The sequence below is a fragment of the Lathamus discolor genome, chromosome 2 (assembly GCF_037157495.1).
Source record: "Lathamus discolor isolate bLatDis1 chromosome 2, bLatDis1.hap1, whole genome shotgun sequence".
NCBI lineage: Eukaryota > Metazoa > Chordata > Aves > Psittaciformes > Psittacidae > Lathamus > Lathamus discolor.
In genome coordinates, this window is record NC_088885.1 from 127,596,153 (window position 1) to 127,617,819 (window position 21,667).

The window sequence follows — 21,667 nt, forward strand, 5'->3', positions numbered from 1 at the left end:
ATTTAAAAAACAAAAACAAAAAAAAAAAACAACAAACTTATTTTCAACAAAAATAGGGGTTTTTGAAAAAAATGCCTTTTTACAAATCAGAAGCCATCATCTCTGGAATAAAACACTGAACAAAACTGAAAGCAATTATTGATATGAGGCAGCAGAAGTTTCATTCAACAGTCCTGACATATGCTAATGATGTAATAGAAACTTTCTTCCCACCACTGCAAGCAAACAAGAATCCTGCTTCTGAAACTCCCCATTCAGTATTTGAAGTGTTCGTCAAACAGCAAAGAACCATGATAAGGAACCAGCTGATCATACATGAGAAATGGAAGCACTACTATGTTTTTTGTTTGTTTTAAGAGACTATTTCCTTCAGCTGTTACAACAGATACCCTCAGGAGAAAAGAGAAAATGCCTACTATTATAATTCTTCTTCCCTTGACAGCCAGCATAGCATTTCTGAACTACTGACAGCTTTGTCGCAAGAGTAACTGAATGTAAGGAACAGTGCTTCTGCCCTCCACCATGAAATGGTCCACACGTATATCCATTCAAGGGTAGCAAACTATTTTAAAATAAGAATTTATTGTGTTATAGTATAAAGACACTAAACACAAAACAAAGTGTTTAACAACATGAACATTGACACAAAATAAAAGCAAGATCGCTTCAAGCTAATTCTGTAACCATTTCATGTGAGAAATTCCAAGTGAAAGCAAGTTACATACACAGGGTCACCCTACAGAAAGGATGGCACCACCTTCATCTAATTCAAGCCCTATTTCAGGACATCATAGCATTGTCAGTATAGTTGCATTATTTAGAGGGCTTGAGTGGTACACAGGCTTTGTCTTGGCCCTCTGCATATAGGTGAACTTACCCACAGATCTACAAGAGAACCAATGGAGACATTTGACCTGTAAACTAAAAGACCTGAGGTACATTTTCTTCTAAGCTACCTTGTATTTTTATTTTTTTTTTAAGTACATTATAGGGGAGATTAAAGAGCAGCACAAATTTGATTATTTAACTTCACTGTAGTCCATGTGATAGCATAGGTCAATAAAATAATGCTTTGCACTACAACACCCATCTTCAACAAAATACATACAGTATGTCATAAAGCTTCTCTAGAAACCATGTATTGTAGTATGGCAAGCCACCATATGAAAAGATACATGAATCCGAGATGCACTTGAACCGTGTCTTCAGAGACATTACCTTGTGTCACGATAAAGTCTCTTTCCTGTGGACTCTTTGATAGGATCCATTATGTGAACCATTCATACATGAATTTCTCAAAGATGCGTCAATCACTTCAATCAATACAGAGCAGCTAACATGAATATACAGATTATCAGATTGCTGCTCTTTCATACAAAACCATTTCCAAGAATAACCAGTTTGATCAACTCACAACAATAAAATTTTGCTAAACAAAGTCAGGAGCAGTACTATTTCATTTGCTTAAAATTATTATTTTTGGCTCTTAAAAGTAATTCAATTCTATGTCTTAAAGGCTCATTGTGAAAATATATACACACATCAAATTTATATCCAAAGCTAGGATTTCACCATTGAGTTTTAAAGGCCAAGAGATATTTTCAGTACAGTAGAAAAAATAGCAGTTCCTGAAGTATACTGTAGCCTCACTTCACTGACAATATCCGTAATTCAGTTGCTGTACAAAATACTTCTCTGAAGCAAATCCATCTGAACTCTATCCACCCTGAGTTAAGCATCTATACTTTAATATGTTTTAAATATTAGGTAACAGAGAAGTATGTACAAGGCTATAAAACTTGTCAGTTATCACAGAGCAGTAGGAAAAAAAAAAAGAATCAGTTATTTTCAGCCAATTTTCTGTTTGCTATTGTAGTTATTCAGTCTGGGTTGGGTTTAGGTTTCACAGGGGGTCTTTTGGCTTTTACTTGTAGACATTCACGCATTAATCGCTTTTTTTTTTTTTTGAGTGCAATAATAAGGCAACAGTAAAAAAAAGTTATAGAAATTTTGCATATGTGTAAAGGTATTAAGTTTATAAAAGTGCTTCCTAAAAAGACAACTAATGGCAGTATCAAAATATTACAGAGTGGTGAGAACAACTATCATTTCAATAAATGTTGCTCCATAGAAAAATGTCTGATTTTAGGCTTTTTCCCCTTTTTTGGTGAAGTAAAAGCCTGGAAAAAAAACTGGTATGGATGCATGGGACAAGCAAGATAAGAAAATATACTTTAGTCTAAACTTAAATAAGAAGGTCCACACTTTTTTGTCAAAACATTAAGCCTCTGTCAAAAATGTATTTTTTTTTCTTTTTATAATACAGGATTAAAAGACAAGATGATGTTTACAAGATAAAGAAATAATTTACATGAAAATATCTTCTGACAAAGCTTTTCAATCAAAATATTGTTTTGTAACATTCAAACATGACATACAACACAAAAGAAACAGTGAATGCAAACAAAAAAATGTTATATGGACTGCTTTCAAACACATAAATAAATGAAATATTGGTGTAGGCAGTAGGGCTCATGCTGATGGCTAGCAGGAAATAACAGTGTGCAATCTATTTGGAAAAAGCTCTAAGGTACAAATTACAAGCCCAATTATGGACTGCAGCAAGTTCAGTTATACCACTGCCATCCTCTCCTATCTCCAAAATAAATTCTTGATTAAATCACTCATACCCTAAATTACTCATACCTTTGCTTCAGAGATATGAATAACTATATACAAAAAGTAGTTTTATTTCACCATAGGGATAACATTGTACCTCTCTGCCAATGTCACTTGAAAAGCCTTCCATGTCAAAACAATTTGACAGCAGATAACAATTTAATAAATATGCAATGATCTTATTACAGTCCTTCAGCTAAGCATGGTAACTCATGCTGCTAGTTTTGTAATCACAGTGCATAGAATCCAAATATCAAAGAATGGGGTAGCTTTTAAGGTAATGGTCGATCCCTTGCTTATAATCCAAATATATCTGAAACTTCCATAAACTCTGTCATGCATCAGTCTTTTTTGTGGCAGGAGCAAAACCTTTCCCTGGTACAATGTCCATTGCCGGCAATGGATGCACCAAAACCGCCAAGGAGCTCAGTGTTATTGCACAATATATGAAGACCTGGAATTCTTCCAAAAGCTTAAAATAAAAATAATGGAATTATTCTGACATTTCTGGACACCTGCATTAATACTGTATGACTAATAAAAGCATGTCAGTTGCATGGACTGAACCAGCGATCAACATGCGCCCAGAATGCACACTAGTAAAAATGCAGTCAAAGGAAGTAGTCTTCATTGCCTATAGGTCACTTCCAGTCAAAGGTTAAAGTTCAAAGACTGAATGATCAAAGTGCTCATTTTCTCAGTAGGACTATCTTCTGCTACGAGGATCACAAAATGGTGGCATCAACATGTGTCATCTTTAAAATAAAAGAAGAGCATTTATGGAAAACATATAAACATTCTAAATCCAAATTAGCAACGTGCTGTAGGCAGAAATAATCCCAGCATTGACAGTAACATGCAGTGGAAATACACTGAATGAATAATTCTGCATTTCTGTCAGTAACAACTCAGGTAAAAATATTAAACATGAAACTTCCAAAAATACACATACACTCCCGGACACATTAGCATCTGCAAGTATTCCATTAAAAGGATAGTTATTTTCAGACTGTATTTGGAATGCCACTCATCAGGAAAATGAAAAGCCAAATACAGTTAACATTTTGCACCCCTGAAGTACAGCAGGTCCACTCCAATTATCACATTGAGAAATCCTTTTATAAAGAATATGTAGTGATAAGAGCTGGCAGAGTGTGCTCCTTCTGATGCATTCAATAAATATATGTATACACACATATATATATTCATATATATGTACGTACATTTATTTCTCAAGAATCAAAACAAACTACAGCTGACAGAACTATACAAAAATAATACATTTCTACTGTAATCCTAAAATCTTAAACCTGAAAATAACTTGTGTTAGTATATTTTTGATACTGTAATTGCACAGAACATTACAAAACAGTGTAATTCATGGCAATTTTTCCTGCAGTGTGCTCAATACTAAAGTTATTTCTCTTCCACACATCAACCTGCAGTATATTTGCATCTGGCAACAGTAAATATTAAGCTTCTTAACAAAAAGCTAACTTACTGTCTATTTTTAATGCACTTGTAACCTCACACACTTAGAAAATACAGCTTCATAAGCAGTATTTTTACAGTTTACAGATTTAGTATGCATAAAATAACAGTGAATCATTCTATATTTTCACAGAAAAATATTATGTCATTAATAATATTGCACATAAAACCTCTTCATTTTGATAGTAGGGTACTGTAGACGTAAAATAGACTGGAGAGTATGCAAAAGAGACAGAAGGGGTATTTCAAATGTGTACTAAGAATTTAGGCCAAATACCAGAGAAAACACTTTCTACTAAAAATTCTAAACAACCCCAAAGCAGTGAGGAGGTGCTGGTTGAAAACAAACACCATTAATCATGAGACTGAGGTGAAGTTCCCAATGACTGGAAAAACAGCAATATAACCCCCATTTTCAAAAAGCGGAAAAATCGATGACCCAGGGAGCTACAGACCAGTCAGTCTCACCTCTGTGCGTGGCAAAATCTTGGAGCACATTCTCCTGGAAGACATGCTAAGGTGCATGAAGAACAAAAAGGTGCTTGGTGACAGCCAGCATGGCTTCACTAAGGGGAAATCCTGCCTGACCAATTTGGTGGCCTTCTATGATGGGGCTACGGAACTGATGGACAGGGGTAGAGCAGTTGACATATCTACCTGGACTTGTGCAAAGTGTTCAACACTGTCCCACACAACATACTTCTCTCTAAATTGGAGAGACATAAATTCGATAGGTGGACCACTCGGTGGATAAAGAACTGGCTGGATAGCTGCACACAAAGAGTTGTGGTCAATGGCTCAGTGTCCGGCTGGAGACCGGTAACGGGTGGTGTCCCTCAGGGGTCGGCGTTGGGACCAGTCTTGTTCAACATCTTTGTCAGTGACATGCGTAGTGGGATTGAGTGCGCCCTCAGCAAGTCTGCCGATGACACCAAGCTGTGTGGTTCGGTTGATATGCTGGAGGGAAGAAATGCCATCCAGAGGGACCTTGACACACTTGTGAGGTGGGCTGATGCCAACCTCATGAAGTTTAACCATGCCAAGTGCAAGGTCCTACAGCTGGGTCACAGCAATCCCAGGCACAGCTACAGGTTGGGGAGAGAAGAGATTCAGAGCAGCCCTGTGGAGAAGGACTTGGGTTGTTGGTCGATAAGAAAATGAACATGAGCCAGCTTCAGTGTGCGCTCGCAGCACAGAAAACCAACCGTATCCTGGGCTGCATCAAAAGGAGCGTGACCAGCAGGTCAAAGGAGGTGATCCTGCCCCTCTACTCTGCTCTCATGAGACCTCACCTGGAGTATTGTGTGCAGTTCTGGTGTCCTCAACATAAAAAGGACATAGAACTGTTGGAACAAGTCCAGAGGAGGGCCACGAGGATGATCAGGGGACTGGAGCACCTCCCGTATGAAGGCAGGCTGAGAAAGATGGGGATGTTCAGCCTGAAGAAGAGAAGGCTGCATGGGGACCTCATAGCAGCCTTCCAGTATCTGACGTGGGCCTATAAGGATGCTGGGGAGGGACTCTTCATTAAGGACTGTAGTGACAGGACAAGGGGTAATGGGTTAAGACTTAAACAGGGAAAGTTTAGATTGGATATAAGGAAGAAGTTCTTTACTGTAAGGGTGGTGAGGCACTGGAATGGGTTGCCAAGGAAGTTGTGAATGCTCCATCCCTGGCGGTGTTCAAGGCCAGGTTGGACAGAGCCTTGGGTGGGATGGTTTAGTGTGAGGTGTCCCTGCCCATGGCAGGGGTGTTGGAACTAGATGATCTTAAGGTCCTTTCCAACCCTAACTATTCTATGATTCTATGACCATTGCCCTGTTTTCACAAAAATCTACTTCCTGACACCAAAGCCAGGCAACAGCTTTCTGAAAACAATTTAGAATCATAGAATCACAGAATAGTTAGGGTTGGAAAGGACCTTTAGATCATCTAGTTCCAACCCCCCTGCCATGGGCAGGGATACCTCACACTAAACCATCCCACCCAAGGCTTCATCCAACCTGGCCTTGAACACTGCCAGGGATGGAGCACTTATAACCTCCCTGGGCAACCCATTCCAGCGCATTAAAGTTCCATTCAACCTGGATGCCTACATACACTGTATGTGGAAGTTCTTCCTCTGTCTTTAAGACAACACCATCAACTCCGAGCTTGAAATGTCACAAATACAATGTATACTTGAAGCAGGTGTTGCATAGGGCAATCAATCTAGAAATGTATTTAGTTATCGAGAGTCTCGAAACAAAGACATTCAGTTTGTAGCAAACAAGGCTCCCTAACTCTGCTTATGGAGTTAAATTGCTTTGTTGGGGCAGGAATGAAATGAGAGATTACAAACCGTAACAAGTTAAATACTCAGAGACACGTTTACACATCAGAATGTTTCTCAAACTGCCATTTTCTCTGTGTTCATACTGGTTCCCTTTACATCAACTCCCAAAAATGCACTACTTGCTCTCAGTTAAAAAGAACAAAAACAAAAACAAGGCACCTACTGAAAAAAAAAAAAAAAAAAAAAAAAAGATTTCCTTCAAATGCATATACTAAAAGTGACAACAGTCTTCCTCCTTCCTCTTCAAAACACAGGGACTGAATTTCACATTAAAGCTAAGCCAGTCTAATGGTTAGTTGACAACAGAAGGGGCAGAACCACTCTGCATCTCCCTTCTCATGTTCTTCTATTAGCACTGGCATTTATTTCACCCAGTGGCTTACCCTTGGGTAGCTGGTTTCCTTTCTCAGTTTGGATTGGTTTTTCTCCCCTAATTTACCCAGCCCAAAGTGGCTGAACCACAAGATTAGATATGTGATCCTTCAGCTGAAGCAGAAGCAGAAAATTAAGATGACAGAATCACCCTTTCCAAGAGCTTGTACATTTTTTCAGGTGTACATAATGTTGAAGACAGTTCTTTGCCAGAGAGAGGTGGTTAAAATTAGCAGGCAAGCTATATGTCCCATTTTAGTGTAACCCACCATTTCTTCAAACCCACTAAGAAAATATTGACAGTTTAAAGATCATGCCTTGGCAGTCTTGTTTTATGAAGAGAAACATAAGTACTTGCAGCAGAAAAAGAGCTAGTGACACACAAAACTTGAAGGAAAAACCCTCTAGCATTTAAGAATTTTTTTTCTCCAATGGATATCAGGCATGTTTTAATTTCTAATTATGAATTTAATGGTAGGGGGAAAAGCCCCATTAACTTTTAATCATGACCTCCTTTGCAATTAGTACTTCAAAAAGAAGTTAAACAACAAATGAAAATACTATGAAGCAAGCCAGGACAAGTTATTTAAATGAACTGATGTTTTCTTGCCTCAGGCTGGCTACTAGGTTGCTCTGAATCTGGGGGGGAAGGGGGTGGGGAAAAGTAGGGTTTTCTGACTTCCAGAAAGCAGCCACTGTAGTTACTTCAAAGTAATTAAATGACATATTCTATGGACTATAAGCAGCCTAATGGCTTTGAGCCACAATAATGTAGCAAATTTCAGAGTCAGATAACCCACATTTCTTTTCCGTACTCATTTGGTGTTTTACTTGTTTAACTCAAATTGACTGTTATGAATAAGAAATCATAGTAGGATCTGCAGACTGTTCTCCCTGATAGCCTTCAATCCTGAATCAAAACAAGTCTAGTACAAAATAAAGACATATTTTAATCACAAAGCGAATAACTGAAACTTTACTCATTTCTCTTTTAAAATAACTAGTAAGTGAAAATAAAACTAGTTAATAAAAATTCTCCCAAAACTGCAAATGAAGAGGAAGCAAAATTAGAAATTGAGAAGAACCAAACACATTACAAGAGTGGGAAAAAACCCCAAACAAGTCAGAAAACAGAAAGTGACTGCTGAATAATGTGGTAAAGATGAAAAACGCAGCTTTGTGGGCAACAGGATTGTTATTCTTGGAGTCAATCTTAAAAACAACATAATGTACAATCACATGGTATATAGTCCTGACTTTCTTAAATACCTCTTAATCCCATGACATACACACTCCTCTTACTGTAATTGAAGTCACCTTGTTTTAGAGATACTATTAAGAGTATTATGAGAAACTGAGCTTCATTTCTCTTCCATTACCATGCATCAAAACCCCAAGGGTCACAGCAAGCACTATGAAACTCTCAAGTTTTCCTTGTTAAGGCATCCATAGGCTTTTGAGAATCTAAGGATGAAGGCTTGGGTGTTTGCGTCTGCAGTCATTAGGTCCCACTGTCTCAAAATGCCTGGTTTCATTTCAGACAGGGGACAAAACATGTCCTGGAGTGGGGAGGCAACGAAAAAATAAGAGAATGTCTTATGATGGAGCCTTCAGTGAAAGGTAGTGATGGGATCAACACCTCCTGCATCATCCTAGCATACAGCATTACCTGCCCTAACACATCCCTTCCAAAATACATGGGCTCCCGATACCCTCATTTGTACAGTATTTCCCTATGGAAAGCAAAGAAAGGTTTGTCCAAGAAGCACAGCCCATCTCTATCCCCTCCTCCTTTCTTTCCTCATCAATGAAGTGGGTAAGATAAGCACATACAACTAACCCCAGCTCTGGGAAGAGGACAAGAAATTTTGGGAAGAAGAAAGAGTAAAAAGACAAAGAACACATGGAAAAAGAAGAAAGAAAACAAAACAAACAAAACAAAACCCAACAATATAACAACACCACCAAAACAAACACCAAAAAAACCCCACAAACCAAATCAACACAATACTAGCACTGCAGACATAACACTATACATAGCAATTTTAGTATTTTTTTTTTTTATCATGTACATGTAGAATTTTATTACTATATTATTGACTATTAGCTCCTAAGAGCCTCTTTAAGTCAGCCAACTGTCCCACACTGGAACTCTGGTTAGCAGTGGAAATTATTAAATCACATAGCTGTTTAAAAACATATAAGCACCATTCAATTGCCATAAAAGGTCTTAACGGATTAACAACAAACAAAAAAAAAAAAAAAACAACAAAAACAACCTGGCTTGAGAACTAAACCTAGTTGCCTTCCCTAACACAAAACTTAAGACCTGTCATGGACTAAACACAGTTTACAAGAACTTTCTTTCAAATCCAATCCTAAAATTTAAAACCTATACGTCTGTGCTGTTAAATTTCCATTAGGAATTAACCGAAATGTAATAAAAAAAAAAAATAAATATCACAGCAGAATATCTTAGAAACAGGACTTTAATAACCTTTGAGATTTAAAAGGAGAGTTTAAGACTTTGAATGCATTATCCTACTTCCCTACACTTTAAGTGCCTTCAGCCTGAAAAAAACAAAAAGTAAACAAAATTCCTGGTCCTAGTTAAATACTTACCATGATACCACCACTTTGTTTTCTTTGGATTCTTGTTACACGTTCTTACATAAAATGAGTTATCTGGAGGTCGCCTCTGCAACAGAAAAAAAGACCTACAAATAATCAGACAATCCTCATATTGTAATGCATGAGCTATTTAATAAGCTTACAAAAGGCTACCATGTGAATGAAGTGAAAATGAGGCAACAGGCAGAGCTAGACCTACATCAAGAAAAATCTCCTACAGATCCAGGTAATAATTCTTACTGGAAATACTTCAAGCAAAAAATTAACGAAAAAGACCAAACAGTTTGGAGGTAGAGAGAGAGGGATAAATTTTAAGAAAGCAAAAAACCCAACCCAAAAGAAAGGAAGATTCAAAAAACACAACCACCCAAAAAAAAACCCTCCAAATTAAATTCCTTTTGCAGTTTGGAATCTAATTCTGATATATTAGATCCAATTCACATTCATGCACCTCAGCTTGGAGTGGGTGAAAAAATTAACATAAACAAATTCTCTATCTAATCCACACTTCATATTCTTCAGGTTTTTTTACAAGTGTCATCATCATGCATAACCAGAGTCTCAGAATACAATACAAAGCCACTTGGAGCATGTTTTTCTACCACATACACATAACTAGGACTGATTGGCATGTGACATAAACAGGCATGTTTGGATTGCAGAGACATACAAGCTCTGACCACATCTAGCTTCCATATATACTCCACTGCAAAAGAAATAGTCAAGTAAAAGAGTAGTCTTTTTACAAAAAAAGGCATAAGGTATTAGTGCCACTCATCCATGACCAAAAAGGCAGCTTACACCATCTACTTCCCTGAAATGAAAATAACAATGATCACTGAAATAGTACAGCTGTAAAGCCATGCAAACATCTGCACTGGAGACCTTTCAATAGTTATTTCGCACTGCCTTTAGAGACGGAATCATTTTACAAAGAATTGTCCTAAAACATGACTGAACTTCACAGTTAGTACAATTAGAAGGGTTCCATTCACTCTTTTTTGCAGAAACGATACATGCACAGGTTACCATGACAACAGTGACAAAGCACTTACTGCACTATTCTGCAGTTCTAGCTCAGTATTCTTTCAGTAGTAGAAATGTATATATAGTAGTTTACTTTAGAATTTTTAAATTAAAATTTCACTTTGCAATGCAGAATTCTATTAACTTTTACTTATTCTATTTCAACAGTGCCAAAAGTGCTCATACCTTTTCTTTGCAGCTGGAAAGCATGCTAATAATGCTAAGACAAACAGATTGCACTGAGAGAGCTGGAGACCAGTCTTCTGTTAGAATGGATAAACAGATATGACCATTGCTATAAACATGAGGATGAACAGGAATATTGTCTCCAGTAAACATGACCTAAAAAAAATAAAAGAACAAACAACTGTAATTTGCTGTACAGATTTAAATAAGACTCCGTTGCTTTTGGGAAAATAGTAATATGTTGTTTAAGAAGTGGATCTGCCATTTTTACTTACACTAAATAATACACTTTACCATGTTAGGTTCATTCATTTTTGGAAGCTATTAAATGAAATATAAAATACGACAATGGGAGCCTAAACAGCTAGTGAAAACTGTGTTAAACAAATGGTTCAGTGTAGGTTGTTTTTTTCTCTATGGATATTCATGCAGCATAGAAACATGTAAAGGTAACAGTATAAAGACATCAAACTAAACTTTTTATACTTTGCAGCTTTGGTCTTTCACATCCTAAGGAATACAGTTGCCTAGCCAAAACACTGGATGATTTCATAAGCCACAATGTCATACACCAGGAACCACAATGAGACTCACAAAGAAATATTTCTATAACCCTGAGCACAATAGAAATTGAGTTCTGGACAACTCACCCAGGTTCCAGCTTAAATAATAAAACACATCAATCCTATTAACTATAAAATAAAAGACTTGTACAACCAAATTATGTTGCCTTATACGGAATATATTTAGATCATTATTTCAAATGAAATATATTTTTATTAGACATGCATAAATATGGAAGAATAGCATTTAGAACTTTTAACTCCACCCTATTAAAAGATAACATCAGTCAGTCAAAAAAAAGGTTAGAAAAGCAATATTGTCAACCACTGCTCTTACGCCAAATTCCTGACAAACGCATAGCTGGCTCAGGGCCAAGAGGAATGGATTAAAAATTTTGTAGCAGCATTTATCCTCCCAAGCTCCTTAACCAACATAACCACTATCATCTTTTATGCAACAACATAATAAACCTCTACCACTCATACACATAATACCCAAGAGCCTCTTAAGTGTTTCCTAAGTTATACATATATAAGTATGTGTACAAATACATATACGTGTACACAACACACCCACTCACCACTGACAAGTAAGCAGCAACATCTTCATCATGCAGGAAACTGAAATCAGAGTTTAACCCCATTTGCCAAATGGCAGATGGATTTCTAAGGCAGCAGAAAAACTGGATGCAAAAATGATCTTCCATAAGTCTTTAAACTGGTATTTCTTAAGCACTGAAGAGCTTACTTTCATAAACCAGTAATATATTTCGCTTTAACTAATGTCTTACTTTTATAGGAAAACCAGAACTAGGCATATTAGGCAAATAAAATTATGCACACTATGACAGACAACATACATTTAAAGGCAGAAAACAACCAGGTGATTAAGCAGCAGAAGTGTAAACTGTCAATTCACAGCAAACAGATTTGCAGAAAAAGAATTATGTATCATATAGAATGAACTTACTGCACAGCAGCGTTTTTATAAAATTGTCTACAACAAACAAGTATCAGGAACTTAAATTCCTAACTGTTCTCTGTGCTAAAAGTCATTGTACATGTACAGATCTAATTTGTTGCTTTACAGTAAATTGCACAGAGCCTAATGCACAGATCAGGTAATGAGTACAAACAGTACCTACTTGAAATCAAAGTAAAGTGGCTACAGTGTTGTGGATTACCTGTGAGCAGCTCACTGCAAACCCCATGAAGTACAGAAGCACAGATGAAGAGTTTGCTCTTTAAAACCTAAGACTGAAATGTCAGCATTCTAGTTATTAATCACAGTTCCTAAAAATACGTGATGCTCATGGTTTAAGCGTCTCTCACAGCTCTGTGTTTCAGTTTCAATACCAATGAGAGAAGTGTCAGAGATCATTCTTGGAACTTTGAGCAGAAACAGACAAGCCAAGAACTAAGGTGCTCTTGCTTTTCTTTCTCTTGTTTCAGAAAAGCAGGGCTGACAGCTGAACACTACTCTTACCAGCTATGTTTTGTAACACTTCCCCCAGATAATGGAGGGATGGATGTACAAAGCTCATTCTGCAGCCTAGTAGTATTGCTGCCACTTCAGTCCTTTACACTGCTGTGAAAGCAACACAGTTATCTCCCAGCTCAATTCTAACCACTAGATTTGCAGGCCTCTCATAGACATGTCACCATGTTATCTACGAGAATCCCTACCACAAGCATTTCTCCAGATGTATTAACACACCAGTAGAGAACATGCAAGAGGCTTAAATACAAACTAGAAAAAAAAAATAAAAAATTAGAAGCTGGAGCAAAAAAGGGGATGAAAAAAGCAGTTTGTTGTTTACTCTGCTCCTGTACCACAGTCCAACAGGATCTTCCCACTTTACCCTGTGTTGTTCTTTTGTAATATATATCTATCTCAAGCCTTCAATTTACACTGCTCTTTCATCTCCTACAAAACCAAGTAAACTGTCACAACACTATACTTCACTGTAGTCTCATTTTTAAAAGAAAAACCAACTGCACAATGTGTTTCATGCAAACTAAAGCAACTAAATCTCATATCAGGATAGGTGGATAATATTTATATTCAGCACGTTGTCAGGCAGCTGCAACCTAAAGGTAGCGTTAAGCAAGAAGGAAAAAATCAGGTTACCTGAGGCGAGTCAAAAGGATACCGACTACTGAACTTAAATAGAAGCTGAAATTTCTCCCCTTCATATAGTGTTCCTGGAGCACCTTCCATGTCGACAATCCACCTAATGAATGGGAAAAAATATTGTTAGTATTGTGGACTGACAAATGTGTACTGGAGCACAGGACAAATCTAATCAATTACCAATGACAGCAAAATATCTATTAGAATCATAACAATCACAAAGGTAACATAACAAGCCTACACTTGAAGGAAACAAGCTTTGTATTTTACATACAGACATTTAATATACTATTGTAAATTATATAATTGTGACTTGAACTCAACACCAAACCATCAGTTCCCAATATAATGACTGTTAATGTGAAACAACAAAGCTGAAACAATAGTTTACTATTACTGTTACAGTTTACTCCTACACAAAAACAGGGCTGAAGGAAACAAACTAGTATGTGTTCTTTTTCATGTTGTTTTACTTATCTGTCAAGGAAATCATCCACTTTCTGAGAATAAAATCTGTATCCAAGGGGGAAGGGCAATGCTACTCTTACATCTCTGAAAAACTCAGAAATTTAGTGGCATATAACCTGACAGGTAATGGAACTGAAACCAGAAAAGTTAGTATAGAAAGGAAAAGTATAGAACGGAAAAGGTCACAGAAAATTAAAAGCAAAACAAAATGGGTAATTTGCAACTATAATAAAGACAATACCTCAACATATCACAGTATTCATTTTCCTCTGATTTTCTCCTTCCATCATAACAACAGGTAAGTTGCTTACAGGTGGAGCTGCTGGGGGGGGGGGGGTTTACTGGTATTGGGTTGGATTTATGGGCATTTTTTAACCCAGTCAAAAATAGATGCATATTGCTCAACACATACAGCAACACCCTGCTATCTAGCTTCTGCCATTGCTTACTTCTATTGCTGATCACTTAATACCATCCTTTGCAGCATCACTTCCCTGTTTTTGTCTTTCACCCTTGAATAAGTTTTATACATTTGAGCAACATGACAAAGCGAAGATTCAGCAAGAGACTCAGATAACATTAACGTCAGTCTCAAGTGGGGCAGCTGAGATTTTCAGAACAGCAACATGTTCAGAACAGCTGACATCTCCTCCAGCTGGCAGTCCTGGTGATCCTACGCCCAACCTCTCCATCTCTCCTGTCATATGCACTCTCCCCCTGAGTATTTAAGCCATGCACATTTTTTATCTTCTATTATACTTTTATTTGGTTGGCTGCTTTTTGGTTGTGTTTTGGTTTGGGGTTTTTTTTTGAGAGAAATTTCTTCTCTGTCTGAACTGTCACACTATTCAGCAGAAATGCATCTTCAACAGCAGCATGGTAACAGTTGTAGTGGTGTTTCACATTTTAATTTTGTGATTTCACCTACCTGCACTCCAGACCGCTTATATCTTCTTATACCTTTCTGCTCTTGCATTTATACACATGGAGGACCAACACTCTTCAGTTTTATTGTTCCCTGTGATCCAGAACCTCCACTTCCAAGTTTTTAAAATAGTTTCATTTACTAAGTAGAAGATAACTCTGCCTGGACTTTTCTCCTTTTATGGTCAAGAAATCAACAGAACCCATCTTTCCTGTGTGCTTTACGGTTTAGCCATCACATATTTTTAATCCTTGTGTATTTAAAATAGATGATTGGTTAACATTTCAAATGACCCAGTTACACTATGGGAAGCAGTTATTCTATTCAACACCTTTCAAACCCAACCAGCATTGCTACACAAATCTTTATTGCACCAGCTCAAACTGCAACTTGATTAATTAACTCAGAACATGTTACTTGGCACCAAAAACCCTCAAAGAGAAAAAATATAATGTTATTGAGACAGGAAGCCTCTTAAACAGTGACAATTCCAAGATCTAGCATAACAGTAAATAGGAAGTTTTTACTTTCAAGGTATAAAAGTTGTACATAATGTCCCTGGGAACAAACACCCAGACTTTTTTCCGTTTTCCATTCATCTGCTGTAAACTTCTATTTAAGTGTAAGCTTAAATGTTTAAATGAGTGAAAAACACTTGTAATATGAGACTGAGTCCCTTCTTGGTTTAGTCACATTCATCTGCATGAAGTATCACAAAAGGCTCAGAAAAGCCTCATGTAACACGGTCTGAATGCCACCACCAAAAAAGCAGTGTGAAGCACCATCAGAAGTCAGCTCTATGTTATGTTTTTTAAGTTGATCCATCAGTCAATAGTACACAACATGCAGCCTGCCATTCATACTCACATTTACACCTGCTAAGGATTTTTTAAACATTTCTCTAAAATTAAACTAAGAAAATTAGTTAAAAGAAAGGTCAACACAGTCTAAATCTTTAGAACTGCAGTCAATTAAAGCAAAAAAAGAAATAAATACCAGGAACATCCCCTGTCCATTTCAATGGATAGAACACAGAATATTTAACAATGTTATTCTCTGTTCTGCTAATCACAGAAAAAAATACATCAGGGAGCAAAGTGCAAATGAACGTTCTTGGATAACTCTTTAAGAACTTTCCTCCATTTGCTTTAGAGAAAAAAGGTAAGGGAAATTAAGAGCCACAAAAGGTACTTAACAAAAATAACATAGACTAAACCATCTACTCCATTATTTCAATAAATCTAGAGGGGTTTCAGAGGTTTGTAGTTATGAGAGGTTGTTAAATTATTTTATTCTAAAATATGCAGAAGCTTCTACCAATTGACAATTGTTAGAATTTGTTAGGCACTAAATGCCTAATAAAAAATTAATGAATTCATTATTAAGTTCCTGAGAGTGTCCAGCACATCACTGCAACATACTCGTTAAGCAGAACCACGTCTTTCAGTCTACTCCCTAGACTGAAAACAAAATTCAGAATGTTACTTGAAATAAGTGGTGGAAGTGGCCTGCAGAGAACTTCTCATTACATATGCTTTTCAGTTTGATAGCAAAATAAAATAGTGTATATACTTACTGTGTAATTGAATTTTGTACACTCTTTTCATTTAGAGTCATTCCCGGAGGTGGATCATTCTGCAACGCCAATAGCTCTTTTTGTAATCGTTTCTATAAGGAAATTGTATAAATATTTGAAATATTAAATAAAGTTCTACAACAAACATTCACACTACAGTACATTACATTAATTACTAAAAGGTAAAAGGAGTCTTACTTGAAAACTTAAATACAAAGTGAAATTGAAACATGAAAAACAGGGAAGACTCCTTGTCCCAGAAATTAAACTGAAATGTCACAAACCTTAAACTTACTGTTTCGGTAAAATGGAGCAGCACTCACATCTGCAAGACTGCTAAGTGAAGAATTGTGTTGTGTTATGAAATACACAGAGGTATCCAGAATTTTGTCATAATACAAAGATGTCAATCAGAGCTCTACACCTGGCAGCAAACATTTCATATTCCCCTGACAGCATCAGATCTACAATTAATTCTCCAAGATTTTAACAGCACAGGTCTTCCTCCTCTAAGTAACTTAAGACACTTCTACCTGGCATCTGGGCAAACCTTTGCCTTGTCCCAAGTCATTCCAGAGGACAGAACACAAAGCTAAAAGAAGACTAAGTGACTTGAAGAACACAAACTATATTACAACTTTATAGTAACTGCATCTTAGAACATACAGAGTGACAGTATTTAGAAATACAAATAGCTCAGATAATTCCTACCTATTTTGGCATGGATAAATCAGTAACTGCAACCAGCTGCTTCTCTCACAACTACCAAAACTGTTCTTACAACCTCTGGAGCAAGGGAAATGCAACCTCTGTGAAGTACTGTTATTTGCACTGCTTTCAGTGTGTTTTTTCTGCATATAAATAGTTATGCAATACGTTTTGCCATTTTCAAGCCACATACCAGAAAGTTCAAGGCTTTTTCATTTCTTATTCTCCTTTTTCCTGCCATCAATTTTAAGATTTACTGCCTACCAGTCCACTTCCACCATCTTACTATTCAAAATGACCTTACACTCAAGAGGAGTAAAAATACATCATTTGGGAGTTTAATATCTAATGTTGACTCAACATACAATTTTTTAAAATTAGGTTTATCATGCACTTGTAGCTGCTTCTTAATGATCTTCCAAACAACTTTTCTGGTGCCTAGTAGAACTTAAAGAAAATGCACAGGAGAAAATACAGTGTTCACTTGCCAACACAGAAGTGATTCAGGACCTCAGACACACAACTCCTAAAGAAAAGGTCCTTATACATTCAGTTTACATTTTTAAATAACCTTCTATCACTATCAAGCAGCCTTGAAAACCTGTTTTGGGCTTCCATTTTTCAAATCCTTACCCAGACCCCAGACAGACACTTTAAGTCTTTTATTTTTAAGCAATTACATAAACACACACTCCAAATGTGGTATTTCACCCCAGAATTGCTGGCAATCAGGGCAGAAGACCAACAACTGCTATAAGAGATGACACAAACCTTTTCTTTTTTGTTCTCTCCAGCCATAGCAACCATCTTGGATAACTTCCCTTGAAATTACAGGTCAAAAGTATTATTTTATAATAAATTCCTAGATTTCTCCTGTCCCCATAATGACAGGAACTCAAATTGTTTTACAGTTCAAGGGGGGAAATGCTATAAGCATTATAAAAGATTTATAAATCTTTATAAAAGATTTCATAAGTATTATTCTAGCCACCTCAAACAGAAGCAAGTCAAAGTCTTCACACAAAGATAACTACTTCTACTGGACCAAAAGACACACATTTAAGTTGTGATACTTTTGGGAATACAAGTCCTTATTTGGGTTTTCTCCAACTGCAATAATAAAATACACTATCCATTTTACAACATTGTACTACTCCATTAACCATGACATACAAGTTAATCATAACTTATCTAACAGCATAGCTGGGTATCTTCAATAGGCTTTTGCCAGACATTTTCAAGATTTCTTCTATCAAGCACCAGCTCAGTTACTTCTGTACAGATTAACAAAGAGCTGCCTGCAGACCTTTTCCAGAAAATGCTCTACTCTATAGCAACTGCAACAAATTGCAGAGTGCATCGCAGCCTATTAACAAGAATTAATTCCAATACTGAAAAATTGTTTTAAGAGAGGGGTTAATGTTTAGAAAAAAAACTCTCTGGTCAATACTTTCCAGTGTCTGACTATTCTCAAGATATAAAATGTTTCTTTTATATCCTACTGGACTATCTCATGTTCCAGTTTGTGTCTGTTGCCCCTTGTCTTCCCTCTGTGGCTCCATTTTCCCCAACATCCTCCCATGAGGCTGTTGTAGGTATCAGCAAAATCTTCCCTTTTCCTTCTCTTCTGAAGGTTGAAGAAATCCAGTCAGCTTCTCCTTGTACATCATGTAGTACAGCCCTGTACCATCTTGGTGGGCATCTGCTGGACTCGCTCCTGCATGTTAGTATCTTTTTTGTACCAGGGCTCCCTAAAAACAATACTCCAGATGTCGTCTCAAGTGCCAGTGAGAGGGGAAGGATCACTTTCCTTGAGCTGCTGGCTACATGCCTGCACACACAACCTAGGAAAATTTGGAAGATACTCCCCAAAGATATTGTGAAGGAGTTTGTTTTCTTTTTAACCTCTCCCCCTTACCATGATTTAAAATAATCTGTCTCATGTTGTGTCTCATTAATACACAAAACTGGATTATCAGAAGTCAAATCTAGTTTAAATTTAAAAATAAAACAAAAAACCTGCTCTTAAATGAAGCCGCTGCAGGCCAGATTGATAGAGTTTAATTAGGAAATTGAGCTCCTGGTTAAAACAGTAATTCAGAAAACATCTCAAATTTAAATGCTACAACTTGAAGTGAATTCCGGTGTTTAACAATATTTGTACTAGCTAACCAAAGCTAACCAAAGGGGGTACAAAGAACGTTCATTTTCTCAGAGTAACACTAAGTCTAAAGACTACTGTACCACCATGCACAAATCCAGAAGCATGCACTCCTAGCTTCAAGATAAGTCATTTACATACTTTTCAAGAAACATGACTCTGATATACCAAGTCCACGCACGTTACATACAAAAGGCACGCTGCAACTGTAAATTTCTGAAATTAAGCATGTGAAAAGGAACAGTTTCATATGGTGAAAAGTCTGCCTTGTATTTGACAGCCGTGAATACAGAAGACTTTCTCCAGCACAAAGCTCTTGAGAATTAGCAGCAACTTACATAGCAGGAGAAAGTATAATGGATTAACGCTTTTCAGAAGATTTTAACTATCTTATTTGTAGACGCTTATAAACTTCGGAAGATACCTCAGGGAAGTCACCTCTCCATCTTCCTAACACAAGCATGGATCAACAATTCTTAAAATATCTTGGCCATTAAAAGCCTTTAACATTTTCCACATCGCTATCTCTTGCTCTTATAACTGGAAGAATTTTCTTCACAGTAAGAGATCTAGGCAAGTTATATAAATTATGTCAGATTAATTCTCTTATTCTTCATAGACAGAATTCTTATACTTATTTCAACTTATTTTTAGCCTTCCCCAGTATCTACTCAACTAAACACATAATTCTTTCAAGCCAATGCAGACTGCCCTCAAAATACCTTCTGGTAAGTCCACTCAGCTTGACAGAAACAAACGCCCTCTCTCAATCAGACACACAGTGGAAACTTCAGTAATTTTACTACAACCAAACTACAACTGTGATACCTTGAGATGTGGTCTTTGTGACTAATAAACAAAAGAGATACAACAACAGAATGGTTTATACCACATTTTTCTTCTGTACTTATTCAAATGTCACACTAGCACAAATAAAAGATACTTGCCCAGTCAGAATACAGCTCCTGCTTCTCTTTCACAATAGTTACCACACAGTAAGAGGAGGAAATCACATCAGTTCAGTGTGATTCTTCTTCCAAAAATCTAATTCGGCTACTTTTTATTTAGGAACTCACAAGTTAATTGTCTATTATTTCATATAGATATCGGAAACTATTTGGTTCAGTGATTTGCAGAAGCCAACCTGTCACATGACAGTAGAAGAATAAAAATAGCATTTATCACCTGGAAACTCACTCAAAATAACATAAAAAAAAAAAAAAAGCCCTCAGATTCAGATGCTTAAACACAACAGAAAAAAAACCCAAAAACAACCAAAAAAACAAAACCAACCCACACAGAAAAATCCTAGTGACTGACATAATATCCAATGTCTAAAAAGACAGTGAATCTGTCACAGAATGATTTGGCTTGGAAGGGAACTTGGACATTATCTAGCTCCAACCCCCCTGCCATGGGCACGGACACCTTCCACTAGACCAGGTTGCTCAAAGCCCATGCAGCCTGGCCCTGAACACTGCCAGGGATGCTTCCTCAAGTATCAAGAGAATTAAATACCTTAATGTTTCCTCAAATACCCCAAGTGCTGTACTTCCTCATGTAACTTATACATCCACATTCAGGTTATACTAAACAACATTCAGCAAATATTCATAAGCAAAACTTTATTTATTCTTAAAAGTGTATATAATTAGGAAAAAAAAAATCAAATTGTTTAGTATCTTCCTAAATGACCCAATTTAAATTCATTCCCATAAGTTCCTCCTCTCTCTCCCAATTCTGGGCATCAAAGGAAGCTGCTCCTATTTATTAATTCTTCTAAAGTGTACACCTACAGACTCTTTACTTACTCTTCATATCCCTGCTGAGCTCTTCATCCAGCTCAACTGCCTTTGCCTTCAGTGGCTCTTCCTGCAACATCTTCCTCTTCCTTTTTCTTACTTGTGGTAAGATTTCAGTACTGGTTTAGCATCTTACACTTAAAGAAATTTCAGCCTTCCTTCATCTCCCTGAGCTCCTCAGTTTATTTCACTTTATTTAGATTACAGAAGTTTATTTAAGTACCCTATTCCCAGAACCATTTTGTTTACTCTTTAGCTCAGTTTAAATCAAGCCAGCAAGACCAATGTAATTCTGGTTTTAAGATAAGATGATTTAAGAGATAACTATTTAACCAGATCATCTTGATTTTCTGACTTTTTTTTTTTTGGGGGGGGGGGGGGGGGTGGTGGAACAGGGAGCTACGTAGAACTAGTCAGCTACACCAGCCAGGAAAATCTACATTATTAGCCACAGTGGCATTTGTCTCCTATTTCCACTAAGATACCTGATGACTAGTGCCACAATACATTTTCAAGAACAAGCTACCTAAAGGCACTCCCAAGACCTTTGTTCACATTTCACAGAATCACAGAATCACAGAATCCCAAGGGTTGGAAGGGACCTAAAAAG

The 21,667-nt window shown here is 36.9% G+C and overlaps 1 protein-coding gene across 3 annotated transcripts in view; it reads right to left on the reverse strand.

The window, feature by feature from the left end:
- Positions 1-555: 555 nt before the first annotated feature.
- Positions 556-21,667, reverse strand: part of UBE2W (ubiquitin conjugating enzyme E2 W) — a 36,278-nt gene continuing 15,166 nt past the window's right edge. The window contains exons 2-6 of one of the 3 annotated variants that reach the window (XM_065668445.1): positions 16,387-16,478; positions 13,415-13,517; positions 10,721-10,876; positions 9,500-9,575; positions 556-3,434 (exon numbers count right to left, since the gene is read on the reverse strand). In XM_065668445.1, the coding sequence (XP_065524517.1) occupies positions 3,421-3,434; positions 9,500-9,575; positions 10,721-10,876; positions 13,415-13,517; positions 16,387-16,478 (441 nt within the window). In that variant the 3' untranslated portion in view covers positions 556-3,420. Of the gene's footprint in view, positions 3,435-8,003; positions 8,437-9,443; positions 9,576-10,720; positions 10,877-13,414; positions 13,518-16,386; positions 16,479-21,667 lie in introns of those variants that run through there. The other 2 variants (XM_065668444.1, XM_065668442.1) reach the window with 2 other exon arrangements.